At 40.7% G+C, this 17028-nt stretch overlaps 1 protein-coding gene across 12 annotated transcripts in view; it reads left to right on the top strand.

The window, feature by feature from the left end:
- The first annotated feature begins 531 nt into the window (after positions 1–531).
- The window catches only part of FN1 (fibronectin 1), a 69265-nt gene continuing 52768 nt past the window's right edge, over positions 532–17028 (top strand). For all 12 annotated transcript variants that reach the window (XM_004004910.6, XM_004004909.6, XM_004004908.6 and 9 more), the window contains exons 1-12: positions 532–910; positions 1829–1957; positions 2909–3046; positions 4527–4658; positions 5873–6010; positions 8711–8869; positions 11134–11325; positions 12195–12374; positions 12989–13165; positions 14221–14373; positions 15755–15883; positions 16854–16997. In XM_004004910.6, coding sequence (XP_004004959.2) covers positions 760–910; positions 1829–1957; positions 2909–3046; positions 4527–4658; positions 5873–6010; positions 8711–8869; positions 11134–11325; positions 12195–12374; positions 12989–13165; positions 14221–14373; positions 15755–15883; positions 16854–16997 — 1822 coding nt within the window. In that variant the 5' untranslated portion in view covers positions 532–759. The remainder of the gene's footprint in view (positions 911–1828; positions 1958–2908; positions 3047–4526; positions 4659–5872; positions 6011–8710; positions 8870–11133; positions 11326–12194; positions 12375–12988; positions 13166–14220; positions 14374–15754; positions 15884–16853; positions 16998–17028) is intronic.

The raw sequence follows: 17028 nt of genomic DNA, 5'->3' as shown, positions 1-17028 counted from the left end.
GCTGCAAGGTGGTGGCTACTTTATGGTTTTTCCTCCCCGTCGAAGTACACTCCAGTGAGCGGAGGTTTCTTCCCCCCACCCCCATCGGTGACGCAATCTGAACTCTCCCCCCCTCCGCCTCACCCCAATAAAATATTTAAAAAGGGAAGCGGGGGTGGGGAGGGAGGATGGACTTGCGACCCCTTGGCTACACGGCACTCCAGCCCCTCCCTTTCCTCCCAGTCTACCCATTTCCAGACGCTTCCCATCCCTCCCCTTCTGCCCCCCAAAAGTTTGACGACCGCAAAGGAAACCGAAAAAAGTTCTCTTGTCCCAATCCTGGCGGGCGATCAGCATCTCTTTTGTTCAAGGCGAACCCACAGTTCCCCTGACGTCACCCGGAGCCCGGGCCAATGGGCGCGCGGTCGGCGGCGGCTGCGGCCGGAGGAGGGTGGGAGGGGGTCCGGCCGGTCCCTCCTCCCCGGTGCCCGGGGCCTCGCGGGGGGCGGGAAGGGACCGTCCCATATAAACCCTGGTTCTCTGGGCTCGGCCGCTCGCGCCGGCTGCGCTTTGCACGGGGAAGAGGGGGACCCCTAATCGCGAGCGGGGGCGAGGGGACCTGCAGCCACAGCTTCTTTCGTCCTCTCCTTCCCTCCGTCCTCTACCCTTCCCTTTCCCCATCCTCCAGCCCTGACTCTCCAGGCGGTACTGGAAGGGGACTCCGCCCGCAGGTTGCGAAGGGAGCCAAACTTAAGTGGCAAGTTGCCTCACCGTCTCAAGATGCTCGGGGGTCCGGGGCCCGGGCTGCTGCTGCTGCTGGCCGTCCTGTCCCTGGGGACAGCGGTACCCTCCGCGGGAGCCTCGAAGAGCAGGAGACAGGCGCAGCAGATCGTTCAGCCCCAGTCCCCGCTGACTGTCAGTCAGAGCAAACGTGAGTACTGACCGTGGGCTGGAACAGGCTGCCTCAGGACCGGGCCAGAAAGCCAACCAAAGTTGTGACTGAAGTTTTGTGCGCGCGCGCGCGTGGAGTGTGTGTACTCCTACATGAGAGGGGGACATAAAAGACTGGCTTTGAGCAAGCTGGTTTTGTGGGCTTAGGTAAGATAAGGCGTTGGAAGGCGGAGCTCAGCGATGTCCAGCAGGGCTGGTACCGACTCATGTCATCCTCCTTTGAATTAACCAGAACTCGTCTTTAAAGAGAAAAATGATGCACCCCTTTAAACTTTTATTTTTGGGATTAGTGTGGTCCTTACGCTTATTTTCTTTGTTACTAAGTAATCGGTTAAATACTGTCAAAATGGGGATGAGGGGAGAGTAGCTGAATGATTATGCTGTTCCAACTTTGAATGAGATGTAATTGCTTCAAAATGCTTTCTCAGGATGCTTCTCCAAGAACAGAGATTGGAATTCCTCTTCCAGTTTCTCGAAGACACACCCTCCCTTTTCCTTGGCTAATGGAAACTGCTTAGCATTACCCTTCTTGACTTATTACCCCCAAAGAGCGCTGAAATTCCTTGCACGTTTTAAAACGTGATTCCCAGTTATCTGCTTTTCAGAATGTTTCCATTCCTGTGGTGCAGACCCCTGGCCAGATGGAAATGACATCATTGTATAACATTTAACTAAAGTCAAAAGAAAAACAAAAGGAATACCTAAATATCTACATGTACAAATGTGTGGTTAACTCGTTAGATATCTAGTTGCTTTTAATTCTTCTGATGCTTTGATGATTAACTTTTTCCCCCTTCGTTTGTTGCTTAGGCTTATCAGTTTAGTTGTGCAAGAAAATTCCATACTTTGGAAAAAGGAAGGATCCAAATTTAATGACTTTTTTCTTCATTTCTTACAGCTGGTTGTTATGACAATGGAAAGCACTATCAGATAAACCAACAGTGGGAGCGCACCTACCTGGGCAGTGCCTTGGTCTGTACCTGTTATGGAGGGAGCCGGGGCTTTAATTGTGAGAGCAAGCCTGAACGTAAGTGATGGGGAGCCTGCCTAGTTCTTAGTATCTTCTAATTATTATAGTTATTAGAATCTAATAGATAGAGAAGTAGTGCTTGTTGATTAAATTTAGGATTAGTAGTAAAATTATATATCTCATTTCCCTAATAAAATTATCTTTAACAATGTTTAATAACTGTTTATATTTGCTTTTCAAATTATATTGTTCTTTTTACTTTTCAAACAAAATAACAAATATATCCCAAAGTAGTTTCTAGGGTCTTCTTTCTGTTTTACTTTCCCAAAACATGAATGATATGTGTTCTTTTTCCCTTCAAAAAGAAAGAATTGCTTATAAAATTCTAATTTATTAGAAAGTAATTCCAAATCTTAGACTGTAAGAGTATGGGGCAGAAAGCACTTTGGGCAGTACATTGTCAAACGATTTGTCAGCTGCATTTCAACGTAAAACCACTGACCACTTCAAAGTTCTCATTCCTTTATGACCCTTGATCTATTTCTTATAAATTATGGCAACTCCTGCAGAACCACTGATGAGGCTAAAATGGAAATAGTAGGATTAACAAGGGCCAGTGCTGGGGTGGGGGTGGGAGCTCTTCAGACTGTTTATTTTTAAGTGGACCTTGGTTTGATTTTCTGAGCCAGAGAGAGGAATCTAAAGTCCTTCCTTCACAATCTAGCTGGTTCTAAGGTTGTGCTTTATAGCTTTTTTCCTAAGCGCCTGAGAATCCTTTCCAATGGAAATTCATCACCAGAAAATTAGAAAACTTGTCAAAGGTTGAAAACTGAGGCTTTGTTAGACCCTAGGGTAAAATTGAGATCTGCTACTTCAGGTTTTAAAAACTTTCCACTTGTCCCTTGCTACTCACAGAATAGAAAAGTAGGTTTTCCCTTGGATGAGAGTAGTGGAATAGAAAAGTTTTTCCCTATATAAGGTTCACATGGACTTTCCTTCTTCCCTCAGCTGAAGAGACTTGCTTTGACAAGTACACTGGGAACACCTACCGGGTGGGCGACACTTACGAGCGCCCGAAGGACTCCATGATCTGGGACTGTACCTGCATCGGGGCTGGGCGAGGGAGAATAAGCTGCACCATTGCAAGTAAGAACGGCCTCTGTCCAGGAACGCTGAGATAACACAGTGTGAACTTTTCCATTCCCATCTCTGTCATTTTCTGTTATCCATGACTGGATATTCCTAGTGTGGGGATTTATCCCAGGTGAGCAGACACCCTTCTATGGCCACACAGCTGATTCCTGTGCCTCTGAAAGGTGGCTCTGAGCACAGATGGAGGCAGTGTTCAGTCTGTTTGCATTTATGAGAGAGAGAGAGTGTGTGTGTGTGTGTGTGTGTGTGTGTGTGTGTACACATATGTCCGTAGCCTAACCAAGCAAATCTCTTGGGTTCCATCCCATTCTTAGAGGAGTTGCCCATTTTATGTTATCTGGGCATCTTCAAGCCAGATTGCTCATGTGGTGATCCGCAGTGATCGGAAAGATGGTCACGAAGAATGAATTAGCCGTTGTGTGCTCTGCTAGTCTTGTTAGCAATGTACACACTGCTTGGATCTCACAGAAACAGTCTGGTTTCTTTGTAACCAGTAGTTTATAACCAGGAAGCAGAGCTCTCTATTCCTAGGAATAATGTGGAATGAATTTTCCAAGGTACTTAGGGATCTGGACTTACTCTCAGCAATTCTAGTTTAGCTAAGTCAAACTTTCCAGTATGATTCATTGGGTTACCAATAGCTTCTATTAACACAGCACTTAGTGTTTTTTAATCCATCGTTGTATAAGTCTCTTAAAGGCTCAGTCTAAAAGACAAATCAGACTTCCCTGGCGGTCTAGTGGTAAAGACTCTGAGCTTCCACTGCAGGGGTGGAGGTTCAATCTCTGGTCAGGGAAGTAAGTGGCACCCGGCCAAAAAGCATGATGTACAGCCTTCTGGAAAAGACAAATCAGTCTCTTGTGAATAAGCCCAATCAGCCTGTCCTATATTTAATGTTAGAATTTATCCAAGATTATCGGTATATGTTAAGAGTCAGTGTTCTATAGTGTTTACATACTGTTTACACAGTGGACAGTTTAACCTTTGTATGTGCCCTTGTGTTTAACCAGATTTCCACACTTGCGATGTATACATCTATTTGCTTTCCATCAAAAAGACATTTCTATCCTAGGGTGAAGTACGGACTCTCCACATCCTGAAAGCTGGAATTCTAGGTCTAGTGTGCCTTTTGCATTGAATTAGTCTCAGCTAAACCCACTATGTGTGTGTGGAGGCCATGCCTGGCAGCCTTTCTTTTCTGCTTTAGAACTCAATTTCCTGTGATCTCTCTGGGGATCCAGGATTTATGACTCCTTTCTTTGCTATTCAGATTTCCTCTGTGGTTTCCCATTGTGCTTAAACCAGACATTCAACTGAAGGACCCCAAATGACCAGACCTGTTAACTTTTCCCCTGTCCCCGATGGGAAAGCTGCTCTCTTTGGCCAGCCAAAGGGGTTGGAATATGAGACTTTTTCTGCTTTAAAACTATTTTCTGTCCCACTGTCTGTAACATTTGCTTTTTATCTTGAACAGACCGCTGCCATGAAGGGGGGCAGTCCTACAAGATTGGTGACACCTGGAGGAGACCACACGAGACTGGTGGTTACATGTTAGAGTGTGTGTGTCTGGGTAATGGGAAAGGAGAATGGACCTGCAAGCCCATAGGTGTGTGACTTGGGGATAAATGGGGGTGGGATACACAGTCAAAATGTTGGGTTGAGTCAAAATTGACATGACAAGATACCTGTCTTCCAATAAAAAAGATAAGAGACTGAGAATTCTATTTAAAATAATGAAATGTTGTGTAATCCATAGTCTTCTTTAAGGAATCGGTTCAAATTCCCGACCATGTATAGAAGTCTTAGGGATTCCCAGGTGGCGCCCTGGTAAAGAATCCGCATGACAGTGTAGGAGATGCAAGAGATCTGGGTTCCGTTCCTGGATCTGGAAGTAGGAAACGGCAATTCAAACAGTATCCATTATCCTTGCCTGGAAAATTCTGGAAACAGAGAATGCTGGTAGACTGCATACAGTGCATGGGCTGGCAAAAAGTCGGCCATGACTGACTATACACGTATCAATAGAAGTCTTAATTTTTTTTCAAAGCTTAAGATAGAGTTGAAAGATTTAGGAAGAAGTCATTTGTTTTCTCTAAGATCTGTTCTCAGATTTCTCCTTGGTCAAGATGTAAGTTTTTTAAAGGAAAAAAAAATGAGACTTTTAACATCTTTCTTTATTGGAACGCGGCAGATAGAAACACCTCGTGTTTGTATGTGGTGTGTGTTCTATCATCTCTTGCTCATTTTTTGTCAAAAATTGCTGTTTCCTTTGGTGTCAATGTTTAGCTGAACTCTAGATAGAAATCTAAGAGTTTCTGGCTATAAATTTTATTCTGATTGATCTCTAATACAGAGGTTTTAATTTTCTTTGTGTTGCCTCTATTTTTACAGAAATCCAGATTTTAAATAGCTTTCTTGTCATTTTATGCAGGCATTCATAATTGGTCATTTTTAATTAAGATTGGAATTTTGCATATTTAGTCTCACTATGCAAGAGATTCATAGATCCACAGGAGGCACATAGATCCTTTTTGCTCAAAATACTGGTGTGAGGAACGGTGCTAGCTGAAGATGTACAACCCGTGTACTTGTTAGGAGAACAGAATTTCTGCCTGCCAACTTGGCTAGAGCTTCCTTTCACTTTGGTTACTTGCTCTGTGCTTAGTTACAGGGCGTGCCTTTCTATTTGAACAGAGTACCACTTAAAAAAATGTGGTTAGGTTTTTGCTTACACAATATACTTTAAATTACAGGGAGACAGCACAGTTTGAAATAACTTCTTTCTTTTTCTTTCTGTTTTTCCTTCCAATTTCCCCACAGCTGAGAAATGTTTTGATCAGGCTGCTGGTACTTCCTACGTTGTCGGGGAGACCTGGGAAAAGCCTTATCAGGGCTGGATGATGGTGGACTGTACTTGCCTGGGAGAAGGCAGTGGACGTATCACTTGCACCTCCAGAAGTACGTTTTAGATCTGTATGTTAAAGATGAAGTCAGGCATTGTTTTCTGGATTCCTAGAGAGAATTGTCGTATGATATCACGTACAACATCCATTCCATCAACATCCTAACCTTTGGATGTCAAGAAAAATTTTGTAACCAACTTATTCTACTTCTTCAAAGAAGACTAAATTAAAATAAAACAGCTTATTTCAGTAAGGTCTTAGGTTATCAGCTACTGAGAAAAAACTTGATGTTCATTTCAGTGCCAAATGTATCGAAGACCTGAAGATGAGTTGCCAGTGTTTCATCTAAGTGATCACTGAGATATTTTCTAAGTAGCAAGGAAATCTTTAAAATAACAGGCACATGCATCTTTGGGCATATGAGTGCTCTTGACACAGAGAGGAGCAAAGCTCTAAAGTTTTGGGTTTCCATCTATGCTTGACATTTAAGTAAGGCACATAACATTAGCAAAATTGATGAAAATAAAAGGTACTTATCCCATAGGTTAAATTATGTTTAACCCCAATTCTGAAGTCAAGGACAGTGTCTCTGTAGGTTTTTAAGTGCTGTGAAGAAGCTAAACTTTGAAAGTTTCTGAACCACTGGTATCTCTGTAGCTCCTTCTAAGATTGCCCCGAGGCCTTACTTTTTGCCTTAGGGATTCAATGCTCCTTTTTTGAAGTGTCAAACTATAAAGTTTGTGGAAGCAATACAGCTATCAACTATCAGTGTTATACGTTTAAAATCAAATTAAATATTTTGAACATGTCTTATCTAGCTGGAAGTTTTAACCATCTCATCATGTTCACCATCCAAATTTGAATTCTTTCAAACAAAAAATAATCTCTTTTAAATAGTGATAGCAATTTAAACTAAATGTTTTTGAGTATCTTGCCAGTTCTCTTACATTTAACATTTTATTATGATTATCAGACTTCCAAGACCTCGGTGGCAGTGTTTTAGTTTAAGACAAGTTAGATGTTTTACTCAAACTCTTATCTATTATTTAAAGCTCTTCTAATAACAAGTTGGGAAAAGCTTCTCAAAGAAAAGTCGTTTCTTCCATGAATTTCTTTAAGTCCCTACTTCATTCAGGATGGTGTAGGGATGCAAAAATGAACTGGACATTAGCCAACTCGTCAAAGAGAACTTAGTAAGTAGATGAGAAAGGCTTATATATATCATCTTCTACAAAGCACAGAATTAAACACTTTGAGACAGATACTGAAATAGTACTATGGAGGTTCAGGGGAAGACAACACTTGGTTGGAGATTTGGGAAAAAGTGTCACCAGCAATGCTATCTTTATTCAGACTTCTGCTGTGGTGGGAGATCAATATGTGTCTGTATTTGTCTGAACTTAACATCAACTAATTATTTTTTATCTAACCCAGTGTAGTTCTGTTTCACAAACCAATCAAATCCTTTCTATCACATTGCAGCATATGGGCAAAGCTGGATTATAATTGAAACAGTTTATTTGCCAGATAATCATAGGCTGATGGTAATTTAGTTACAAATTATCATTTTATTTTCTTGTCTGTCTAATCCCATGGACAGAGGAGCCTAGTGGGCTACAGCCCATAGGGTCACAAGAGTCAGACGTGACTAAATGAACATTAAACAAACATTATTTTATATTAATAATCTCACTTTCCCATCAAAGAGTTAACACCATGAGCAATTCAAAAGATGCCATTTTATTAGTAATGTTAAATAGGTTTGTGTTTGGTAGGGGGTGGGGTGGGACCAGGGGAGAGAATATTTTAGTCAGAGAAGTTGGTGGTGCCTTGAATTGTTTTACATAACAAATGAAAAAACAGATGCTGCTTTCTTTTAATAGCTCCTTTGGGGCGGTTGGTTGAGATCCTATGAGACCTACTTGCCTCCCTATTGTTTCTAGTTTTCTAAAGAAAATCCCTTATGATAAGGCAGGTTGTGAACAGTCATGACTCAAAGCCAGGAGAGCCAGAGGATACAGAGGGAAGACTAGAAAGCGAGGGGATGAATTTAGTCAAATAAACAATGTGAAAAAATATAATGAATGAAAGATTTAAATTTAATGAACTGAATGACTAAATGAAAATTTAATGAGTGAAAAATGGCATTCTGGCAAATAGATGAGTGGAATTAGACTACATCGTATAGCTTCCTTCACACTGTTTTAAATGCAATCACATCTTTCAGAAGTTTACCACCCATGGCACCACAGCTGAATATAAAGGTATCATCCAAAAACAGCTTACCAAACATGAAGCACTGTATTCTCCTTTTTCTTTTTTTAAACTTCTTCTTGGAGTATAGTTAACAGTATTGTGTTAGTTTGGGGGGTACAGCAAAGTGAATCAGTTTTAGATCATTTATTTAGATCATTTAGCTCAGTCGAAAGAATCTGCCTGCAATGCAGAAGACGCAGGTTCGATTCCTGGTTTGGGCAGATTGGAGAAGGGTATGGCTGTCCCCTCTATTATTCTTGCTTGGAGAATCCCATGGACAGAAGAGCCTGGCAGGCTACAGTCCTTGGGGTCGCAAGAGCTGGACGCAACTTAGCGACTAAACCACCATTACAGACTTATTACAGAGTACTGAGTGGAGTTCCCTGTGCTGTACACTAGGTCCTTATTAGAAACAACTCTATTGTTATTTTAGGTTTGCATCAAGCCCTTGCCAAGCTCAAACTGATTTACATGTTTTAATGCTTCCTTTCTGCCACAGACAGATGCAACGATCAGGACACTAGGACATCCTATAGAATTGGGGATACCTGGAGCAAGAAGGACAACCGGGGGAACCTGCTCCAATGCATCTGCACCGGCAACGGCCGTGGCGAGTGGAAGTGTGAGAGGCATACGTCCCTGCAGACCACATCTGCAGGTGAGGCACAGGGCCCTGGGGACCCAAACGGGGCACCTTGCACAAAGCATTCCGCAAAGCCATCTTTCCCTTGGTGTGCCCTTGAATGATGATGTGGCTATGAAGCTGAGTTCCTTTGCAGACTGTTAGTTAAAACTTTGTTTACTATCAAGTTTTTTAAACTTAAATAAAAATGAAACTAAAATGGATTGGTGGGGGGGCGGGGAGGACTAATTTTAGTTCCAAGAGGTTAAACTGATGGCCAAGAAAAATTACTAATATCATGGAAACCTACATGATTTATATACAAAGATATAAATAAATATATTGAGATCTGTAGATCAATACACATGTGGATATTCATATACATACCCTTGTGTGTGTATGTTGAATATCTAAAGTACATTTTAATAGAAATGAGAAACTTTTGCTGAGTTACATGATCCCTTGATTCCTCTACTGGGAAAAGTGGGGAAAAGTACATTTGTTCTTTTTCAGAATGGCATATATCTCCTTACCCTGACATTCCATTCTTTTTGTTGTGGAAACAATCCTTTATGTGTGGTTTCCATGCTCCAGCAAACTCTGTTGCATTCCGTAAAATAATGCACAGTCATTTTCTTCATGTATTGGCTTTCACATTTGAAAAATTCAGAGGAGTCCTAGACATGGGAAGGAATGACATAATATTTAAGCTTTTTTAAAAAAATAGGTTTTAATTATTTCTAGTACAAGACTAGGATCTTTGCATTATAGCTTGTCTTGTAAGAATCTAAAGAAAGAAAGAGGGCGGTCAAGAATGTGTGCTTCTGTTGTTATTCTTGCTCTGTTTTATCAAGTTTTCACTATACAGTGCACTAGCCTTATGGTTTAGTCTTTCATCTAGGTCATTTAGCAAAAAGTATTAATTACTTACTTGGATTTTCCTCCTTTTGATGAGTTTTCATCTTGCCATGAGCACTTAGGAAGGAGAACAAGATTGGACTTGATAACATTTCTTGAGTTATTTGATTACTTTCAGTAAAATTGCTGCTAACCTAAAAAAGAAACAATTACTAATCTCAGCCTACTGAAGCAGTTTAAATTAAAAAGAGTAGAGGTTAATTGGGAGTAAGCATTCAATGATTGCTATCTATTTTTATTAGTATTACTAATATTAATACTGAAATGGCTCTGTTCAAAAAAGTTTGAGAGACATGGAGTTAAACCAATAAAAACTTTCTTCTACAGGAGCTTAATATTCCTTTGCGTTGTGACCCTCCCAAGTGGGGTGTATGAAAACAGATGCCATGTTCCCCTGATATGTGTGACCTTGGGACCATTGTCTATGAAGTATTTGGGTTCCAGTGTTGCTCAGAAAGGAAAGCTGTCTTAAGGGGCCTGTCTTAGAGAGATGCTAAATTCAGTCTACCAGCATTCTAGCTTCAGTTCTAATTCTGCTCCTCCTTGGGCCTGACCCCCAAGAGAACAGATTTCTATGTTTAAAGAAAAGATCAGCATATTCTGTTGTCTTACTCTGAAATGAAAGCTGTCTTAAGAGGATTGATTGATTTTAGGGAAAAAACCATGGCAGAGTTCCCAAATAATCTTTGGAGGAATGAAATGTAGGAGGAGGAGGGGTAGTGAATAGAAAATCCAATATGGCTGCCCAGGGCACGGTCTGAGGAGTTCAGAGTTACATCGATGGCGAGAGGTCTGCTGCAGAGCTGCAGAGACTTCTCAAAATAATATCAGGAAGAGAGATGCCCAGATATATTGGGCTAGTGGGAGCTGCTAAGAGATGGTGAGACAGACCATTACCGGCCAAGGGAAAAGCCTGGGGACAGCCCAGGGTACAGGAACGGATAATGAGAAGATCAGTGCAGATGAGGCATAGAACAAAGGATAAAGTGATCTGAACTGAATGAAATGGAAAGAATGAAGTCAGCTGATGAGGTGTAGAGGACTGTAAAGTCATGGGCTTTGGCTTGCTGAAATGAGTAAGCAGTCATTGGAGGTACCTGCTCTGTGGAGTGGCAGAATAATGTTGGTGATTTAGAAATACACTCTTGGTAGCTCCAGGTAAGCTGGAAGGTAGAGAACACTGGGTAGCCTCTTGTGGTTTATTTCTTAGGCTGAGTGCCAAAGCTAATGCAAAGAGGGAGGGGCATTTCTTTCCAATCCCAGCTCAGTAACAAGACGGATTGTAGAGTCATCTGGATGAGACCGTGAAGATCCCAGAAAACTACTCCAGGAAGTAGTTTTCCCTTAACCAGCTCTGTGACTTTTCTTTCTCATGTCCTCAGGATCTGGCTCCTTCACTGATATCCGACCGGCCATCTACCAGCCCCAGCCTCATCCTCAGCCGCCTCCGTATGGTCACTGTGTCACAGACAGCGGTGTGGTTTACTCTGTGGGGATGCAGTGGCTGAAGACACAAGGGAATAAGCAAATGCTGTGCACTTGCCTGGGCAACGGAGTCAGCTGCCAAGAGACAGGTCTGTGTTATCTTTTTTGAAAAGAGGACCGGTAACTTTCTTATTATTTAGGCTTTGAAAGGCAATACATTCATTTACCAAAAAATGTAAAACAATAAAACAAGAAATGTTTATAACCTTACCAGCCTATGATAACAGCCATGGTTGGCGCTTGATATATATTTTTTCAGTCTTTTTAATCTATGTGTTTTTTTTCCTGTAGTGAGTATTAAGCTACTGTGTATTTTTATCTGTCTAAAATGTTAAAAGAGGTTACTTTCTGAGTAAACTAATCCATCCCTATTTAGTACTCTAAATCCCAAAGTTCTGAACCTTTGTGATGTAAACTTCTTTCAACAACCTGATGAAACTCTTCCAGGGTATAAAAGTGGTGATAATTGTAGCAATAATAATTGGTGCACTTGGCTTTTCCCCTAGTACAGCCTCTTGTGTTAATTCTGACAGCACCAACAGAATCATATATACCCCTCCAGGATCACTTGAGCAGCATCCTTAATTAACCCGTAGTAATATATTGGGTTGGCCAAAAGTTCATTCGAGTTTTTCAGTAACACCTTAGAGAAAAACCCGCATGAACTTTTTGGCCAACCCAATAGCTTTGCAAATGGGAAACAGGCATGGCGGCTGAGGTGGTAACAATGGATGTCAGAAGAAGAACTCAGGTGTTCTACCCACAAAAAACATGTGGCTTTCTGAGTAAGGTGTTTTGATAACACTATGATCTGGTCAATACTTATAGCTGGTCATATTCATGGTATTTTTCCCCCCTTTGAGGACACAAGGTCAGCCTCAGTTAAGCTGAAAATAAGGAACAATAGTGGAGACAAGTGCAACTATGTTTACTGAGACCCTTTCGGTTATGCTTGTAGCTATAACCCAGACTTACGGTGGCAACTCCAATGGAGAGCCGTGCGTCCTCCCGTTCACCTACAATGGCAGGACTTTCTACTCCTGCACGACCGAAGGGCGGCAGGATGGACACCTCTGGTGCAGCACAACTTCCAATTATGAGCAAGACCAGAAATATTCTTTCTGTACAGACCATACTGGTGAGTATCCCAGGGGGAAACACAAGTGAGAAAACCCCATTTCTCATGCTCTGTTTTTATTGGCTGGCAAGCTGGGCGTTCCTTTCAAGGCTACACTTGAAAAGTACCACCTTTGTGTCGTCTGGACCCAGGGGACGTGGGACTAACTTCACAGTTAAAGATCCTCTCAAGTTTCCCAGTCGTCTTGGGAAATGACACCAAAGGAAAAGCCCTCCGGTGCATTTATTTTTGACACATTGGGATCATTGTGTGATTAAAGATGCTTGTATGGGAAAATCAGTAGGCAATCCCACAGGCTGAAGACTACATAGGAGGCAGGCCTGAGTGCGCTTGCTTTTGTTTTGGCTAAAACCATGATTTATTCAAAGCGACCATTTAATCTTTTTCTTTTTGGCTGGAAAAATGAGAGCAAAAATTGGATTTAAATCTGCTTGAAAGATGAAGGTGAATACACTAAGTAGGCTTAGAACTGTATTATTAGACATCTTTTATTCTGAGACACACTCTGAATTAGTTGCAGAAACTTGGCTAATTTAGTTGCAGTAATTCCTCACTGTACATTGGAAAGCTTGGTTGTAATCTTTTTCTTCTGACATGTGTGTTGTTTTGGACAGTTTTGGTTCAGACTCGAGGTGGAAATTCCAATGGTGCCTTGTGCCACTTTCCCTTCCTGTACAACAACCGCAACTACACGGACTGTACTTCTGAGGGCAGGAGGGACAACATGAAATGGTGTGGAACCACACAGAACTATGACGCTGACCAGAAGTTTGGATTCTGCCCCATGGCTGGTAAGACGAAGCCCTTGTAGGCAGCTGTGTTTGGCTTACTTCTGTTTCATGCATTAAGGCTTAATTTTTAGACAGCAGAAAACTTCATGATCTATATGTAATCAAATATTTAAGAAATATATAATTATTCATATGATTTATAAGAATTATACAATTATTTAAAAGTATAGGAATTATATAATTGTTTATATGATTTAAAAATCCCACTGTTATAAAGTCCAAAACATGTAAATACAATAAAAATACTTTTTAAAAGTCTGGAAATACACTTTTTTTTTTAAACAGATATGTCTTTTGTAAAAAGCACACAACTGAGTAGCTTAAAACATTGACGTGACTGCTGCAGGTACAGACCTGCAGTATTTGCACACAGCTTTAGAATAAGGTCTATCACTTATTAAACAACAAAATGACCCAGACTCTGTATTTTCCAATCAATAGGGATCTTGTTTTAAAAGGCTGTGCTCCAGTTTGTGTGAATGAAGAAAGGAGAACCAATACCTTTTGTTTTCAGATTTCGAGAGCCACTAGACTACAGTTGACTTTCTGAGAGTAGAATTAAGAATCCATGTGCTGCTGTCAAGTGTGAATATGAGGCAATGAAACATCAGAAGGAAACTATTAATACTTAGGCTTACTTTCATTCCTCTCATTTCAGCAAAAGGAAATTTGGATTTAGAAGGAAAACACGTATTAACTTACAATTCTATACCCATACACATTGTTTCCCTTTGATCTAGAATAAACTGAAACTAGAAAATGTTATGGGACAGTAGTCAAATCCAGACTTCTAGAACATTACAAACCCCTTGAATGGGTAGGCATAATTGTGGTTTACATCCCTTAACCATACTGTAATTTTTCCTTAAAACAAACCTCATCTTCGGACTATGTTTTCTCTCTCTGGTAGTCAGAGCTCAGTGAATTTTTGAGGCACAGAAGACTTCCTTCCAAGAGAGTTCTTAGGATCACCAAACCAGCCTGATGATATTACATACATTTTAGCCCTTGTGATCATTTATGCAGTAATGCATTTCCCTTCTGTTTCCAAACAGCCCACGAGGAAATCTGTACAACCAATGAAGGGGTCATGTATCGCATTGGAGACCAGTGGGACAAACAGCATGATATGGGCCACATGATGAGATGCACATGTGTTGGAAATGGTCGGGGAGAATGGACGTGTGTCGCCTACTCTCAGCTCCGAGGTATGCTCACTTGTTAATGAAAATAGTTGAGAGGGCAGAGAATACAGAGAAGCAGACTTCTTCGTGAAAACTTGTGCTTTACCAAAAGCAGGAGAAGAAGTATGCAATGCCACTCCATTAGTCTACTGTGTGGGATAGATTTTGCATGTTAGACAGCCAGTTAAGAAAATCTGGTAGAGCATTTCTAAGATTCTGAAACATTCCCAGGATGTAAATACTTAGGCTGAGCCAAAAAGATGACTTCAAAGAACAGAACATGATCACTTGATAGCACTTGATCCTTTTAGCTTAAGGAAATGGCAGCCCACTCCAGTACTATTGCCTGGAAAATCCCATGTATGGGAAAATCCCATGTATAGCCTGGTAGGCTACAGTCCACGGGATCGCAAAGAATCAGACACGACTGAGCGACTCTACTTTCTTTCTTTATGCTGTTGGATTCTTGTCTAGAAAAGACTGGGCAATTTTTGTAAAGAAAAGAGACTGTGCTATTCTAAAATCAGATCTTGGCAGATTTCCTTTAATTCAAGGAGAAAAAGACATAGAGACCAATTTCTTTTGTTCACTCTAGTTTTTCCCCTTTGGACCCTGGTGTATGATATAAGGGTTGTTGATCTATTAAAACTATTTCAGTGCTTCTATTTCTTTGGTTTGAAAAATAAGGCTTAGGTAGAGCTCTGGGCTGATAAATAGTCCATGTAGCCTCTGTGTTGACATTGGCCTGGACTCATTCACCTTTTACGGGGCCCGATGGATGACACAATCCAGGTCTAATACATACGATGTTGCAGAGCTGAAAAGAACACTCGGAAGGCATCCAGACCAACTCCTCATTTTACAGAGGAAGGAACTGAGGCCCAGAGAGGGAAGTAATTTCTTAGGATGGCAGCAAGTTAACAACAGAGTTGGCCTGATTTTGTTGTTGTTGTTGTTAACTTTTTAAATGTCACTTATGGTATTCTATTTACACATTCCAAGAATCTCCCTAGCCCTGCTATTCTAGAGATGAGACCATTGCATCATTCTGGGTATCCTATTAGAATGTTTAATCTGCCTCTTATTTATTGTAACAAGCAGAGATCTAAAGGTCATTTTGAACCCAGCAAGAACTTGTTCTGAAAGTTAAAATGTGTTGTATATACTTGGATCTCTAATCTGTACAAGTTTATAACAGAGAAATGTTTTTTTTTTTTTTTGCAAAAAGTATAGTACTGACTAAGCTTTGGAAAAAAAAGTTTATTCTATGTCAGTAGAAAAGTTATTTTAGTGGAAGATGTTGCTAATTAAGTGGAAGGAATTGTATGCTTTGACAAGTATAGCTTCTTTTGTTTCATCAGTGAAACAGAAAAATTCTCCATCCATCCCACTGTTTCCTAAACAGATCAGTGCATCGTCGATGGCATCACTTACAATGTGAATGACACATTCCACAAACGTCACGAAGAGGGACACATGCTGAATTGTACCTGCTTCGGTCAGGGCCGGGGTCGGTGGAAGTGCGATCCTGTTGGTAAGTAGCCTCGTGTCTCTAGCTGGATTTAAACACTGAGTATAGCTAGCAAGTTTCAGATAAGGAGAGTTCTTTGATATTACTTGATTGAAACTGGCTCTAGACTTTGATCATGGCCTGCAGAGAGCTTGGCAAAGTCTTTTCTCTAATCATGGACCGATATCTAAACTTGAGGGTGGTAATCATTTATTTTTGCTGAATTTGGTAACACATGAAGGTTTGCTTTAATTGAAACAAATTTGTTTTTTGGTTCTGAGTCATAAAGATAATTCATGTCTGAAAGAGAACTTTCCTTTGCTGACTGTGCAATAATGTGGACAAATGATTATGCCAGTAAATATCTCCCTCCCAAATTCCTCATTTTTCTTGGCTGCCCTTTTAATAGATCTAAGCAAATAGTGAGGGTTGGGCCTTAAAAGAGCTGTGTTACCAGCTTTAAGGTAATCCATTAATATTCCTTTACTCAAAGAGACATGTTGCTCACCCAGAAAACAAACCGATCAGATGCGTATTTTTGACCTACGATTGCCAAAGCTGTGAGAGGCCTGAGATGCTTTCTTAGAAGCTGCTCAGCAAGTTATTAACTAGTTGAAATTTATCTCAGTTCATTTATATGTAAAATTAAATCATCCACATTTTGAAGACATGTATAAAGTGATATTTTATCTTTGCTCTTCAAATGGTAAACTGTTTGCATTAAGATGGGTAAAATATAAAATTATTTTTCTCAAATTAAGATTCAGGTTGTCAATATATACTGAAATCTAAATCTTAACGTTTTTATTTAGAAATGTTATTCTTTTAGAAAGCTCATTATTTCTCCCAATGGGTACTTGTTGACCATTAACTGTCCAGTAAGGTACAAGATATGAATAAAACATTTTTGAACTGCTATATTTGTAAGGACAGTTGCAAGTTTTTGTTAAAACTAAGAATCTGTGCACTAGCATTTTATTTGTGTATGTTTTAGATCAGTGTCAGGATTCAGAAACCCGCACCTTTTATCAAATTGGAGACTCATGGGAGAAGTATTTGCAGGGGGTCAGGTACCAGTGCTACTGCTATGGCCGCGGCATTGGGGAGTGGGCCTGCCAGCCCTTACAGACCTACCCAGGTGAGTAGCTTTATTCCACTGTGTGATAAAA

This window comes from Ovis aries, chromosome 2 (assembly GCF_016772045.2).
Source record: "Ovis aries strain OAR_USU_Benz2616 breed Rambouillet chromosome 2, ARS-UI_Ramb_v3.0, whole genome shotgun sequence".
In the NCBI taxonomy this organism is placed as follows: Eukaryota; Metazoa; Chordata; class Mammalia; order Artiodactyla; family Bovidae; genus Ovis; species Ovis aries.
Note: the sequence above shows the minus strand (reverse complement) of the source record. Positions and strands in the feature narration are given on the sequence as shown.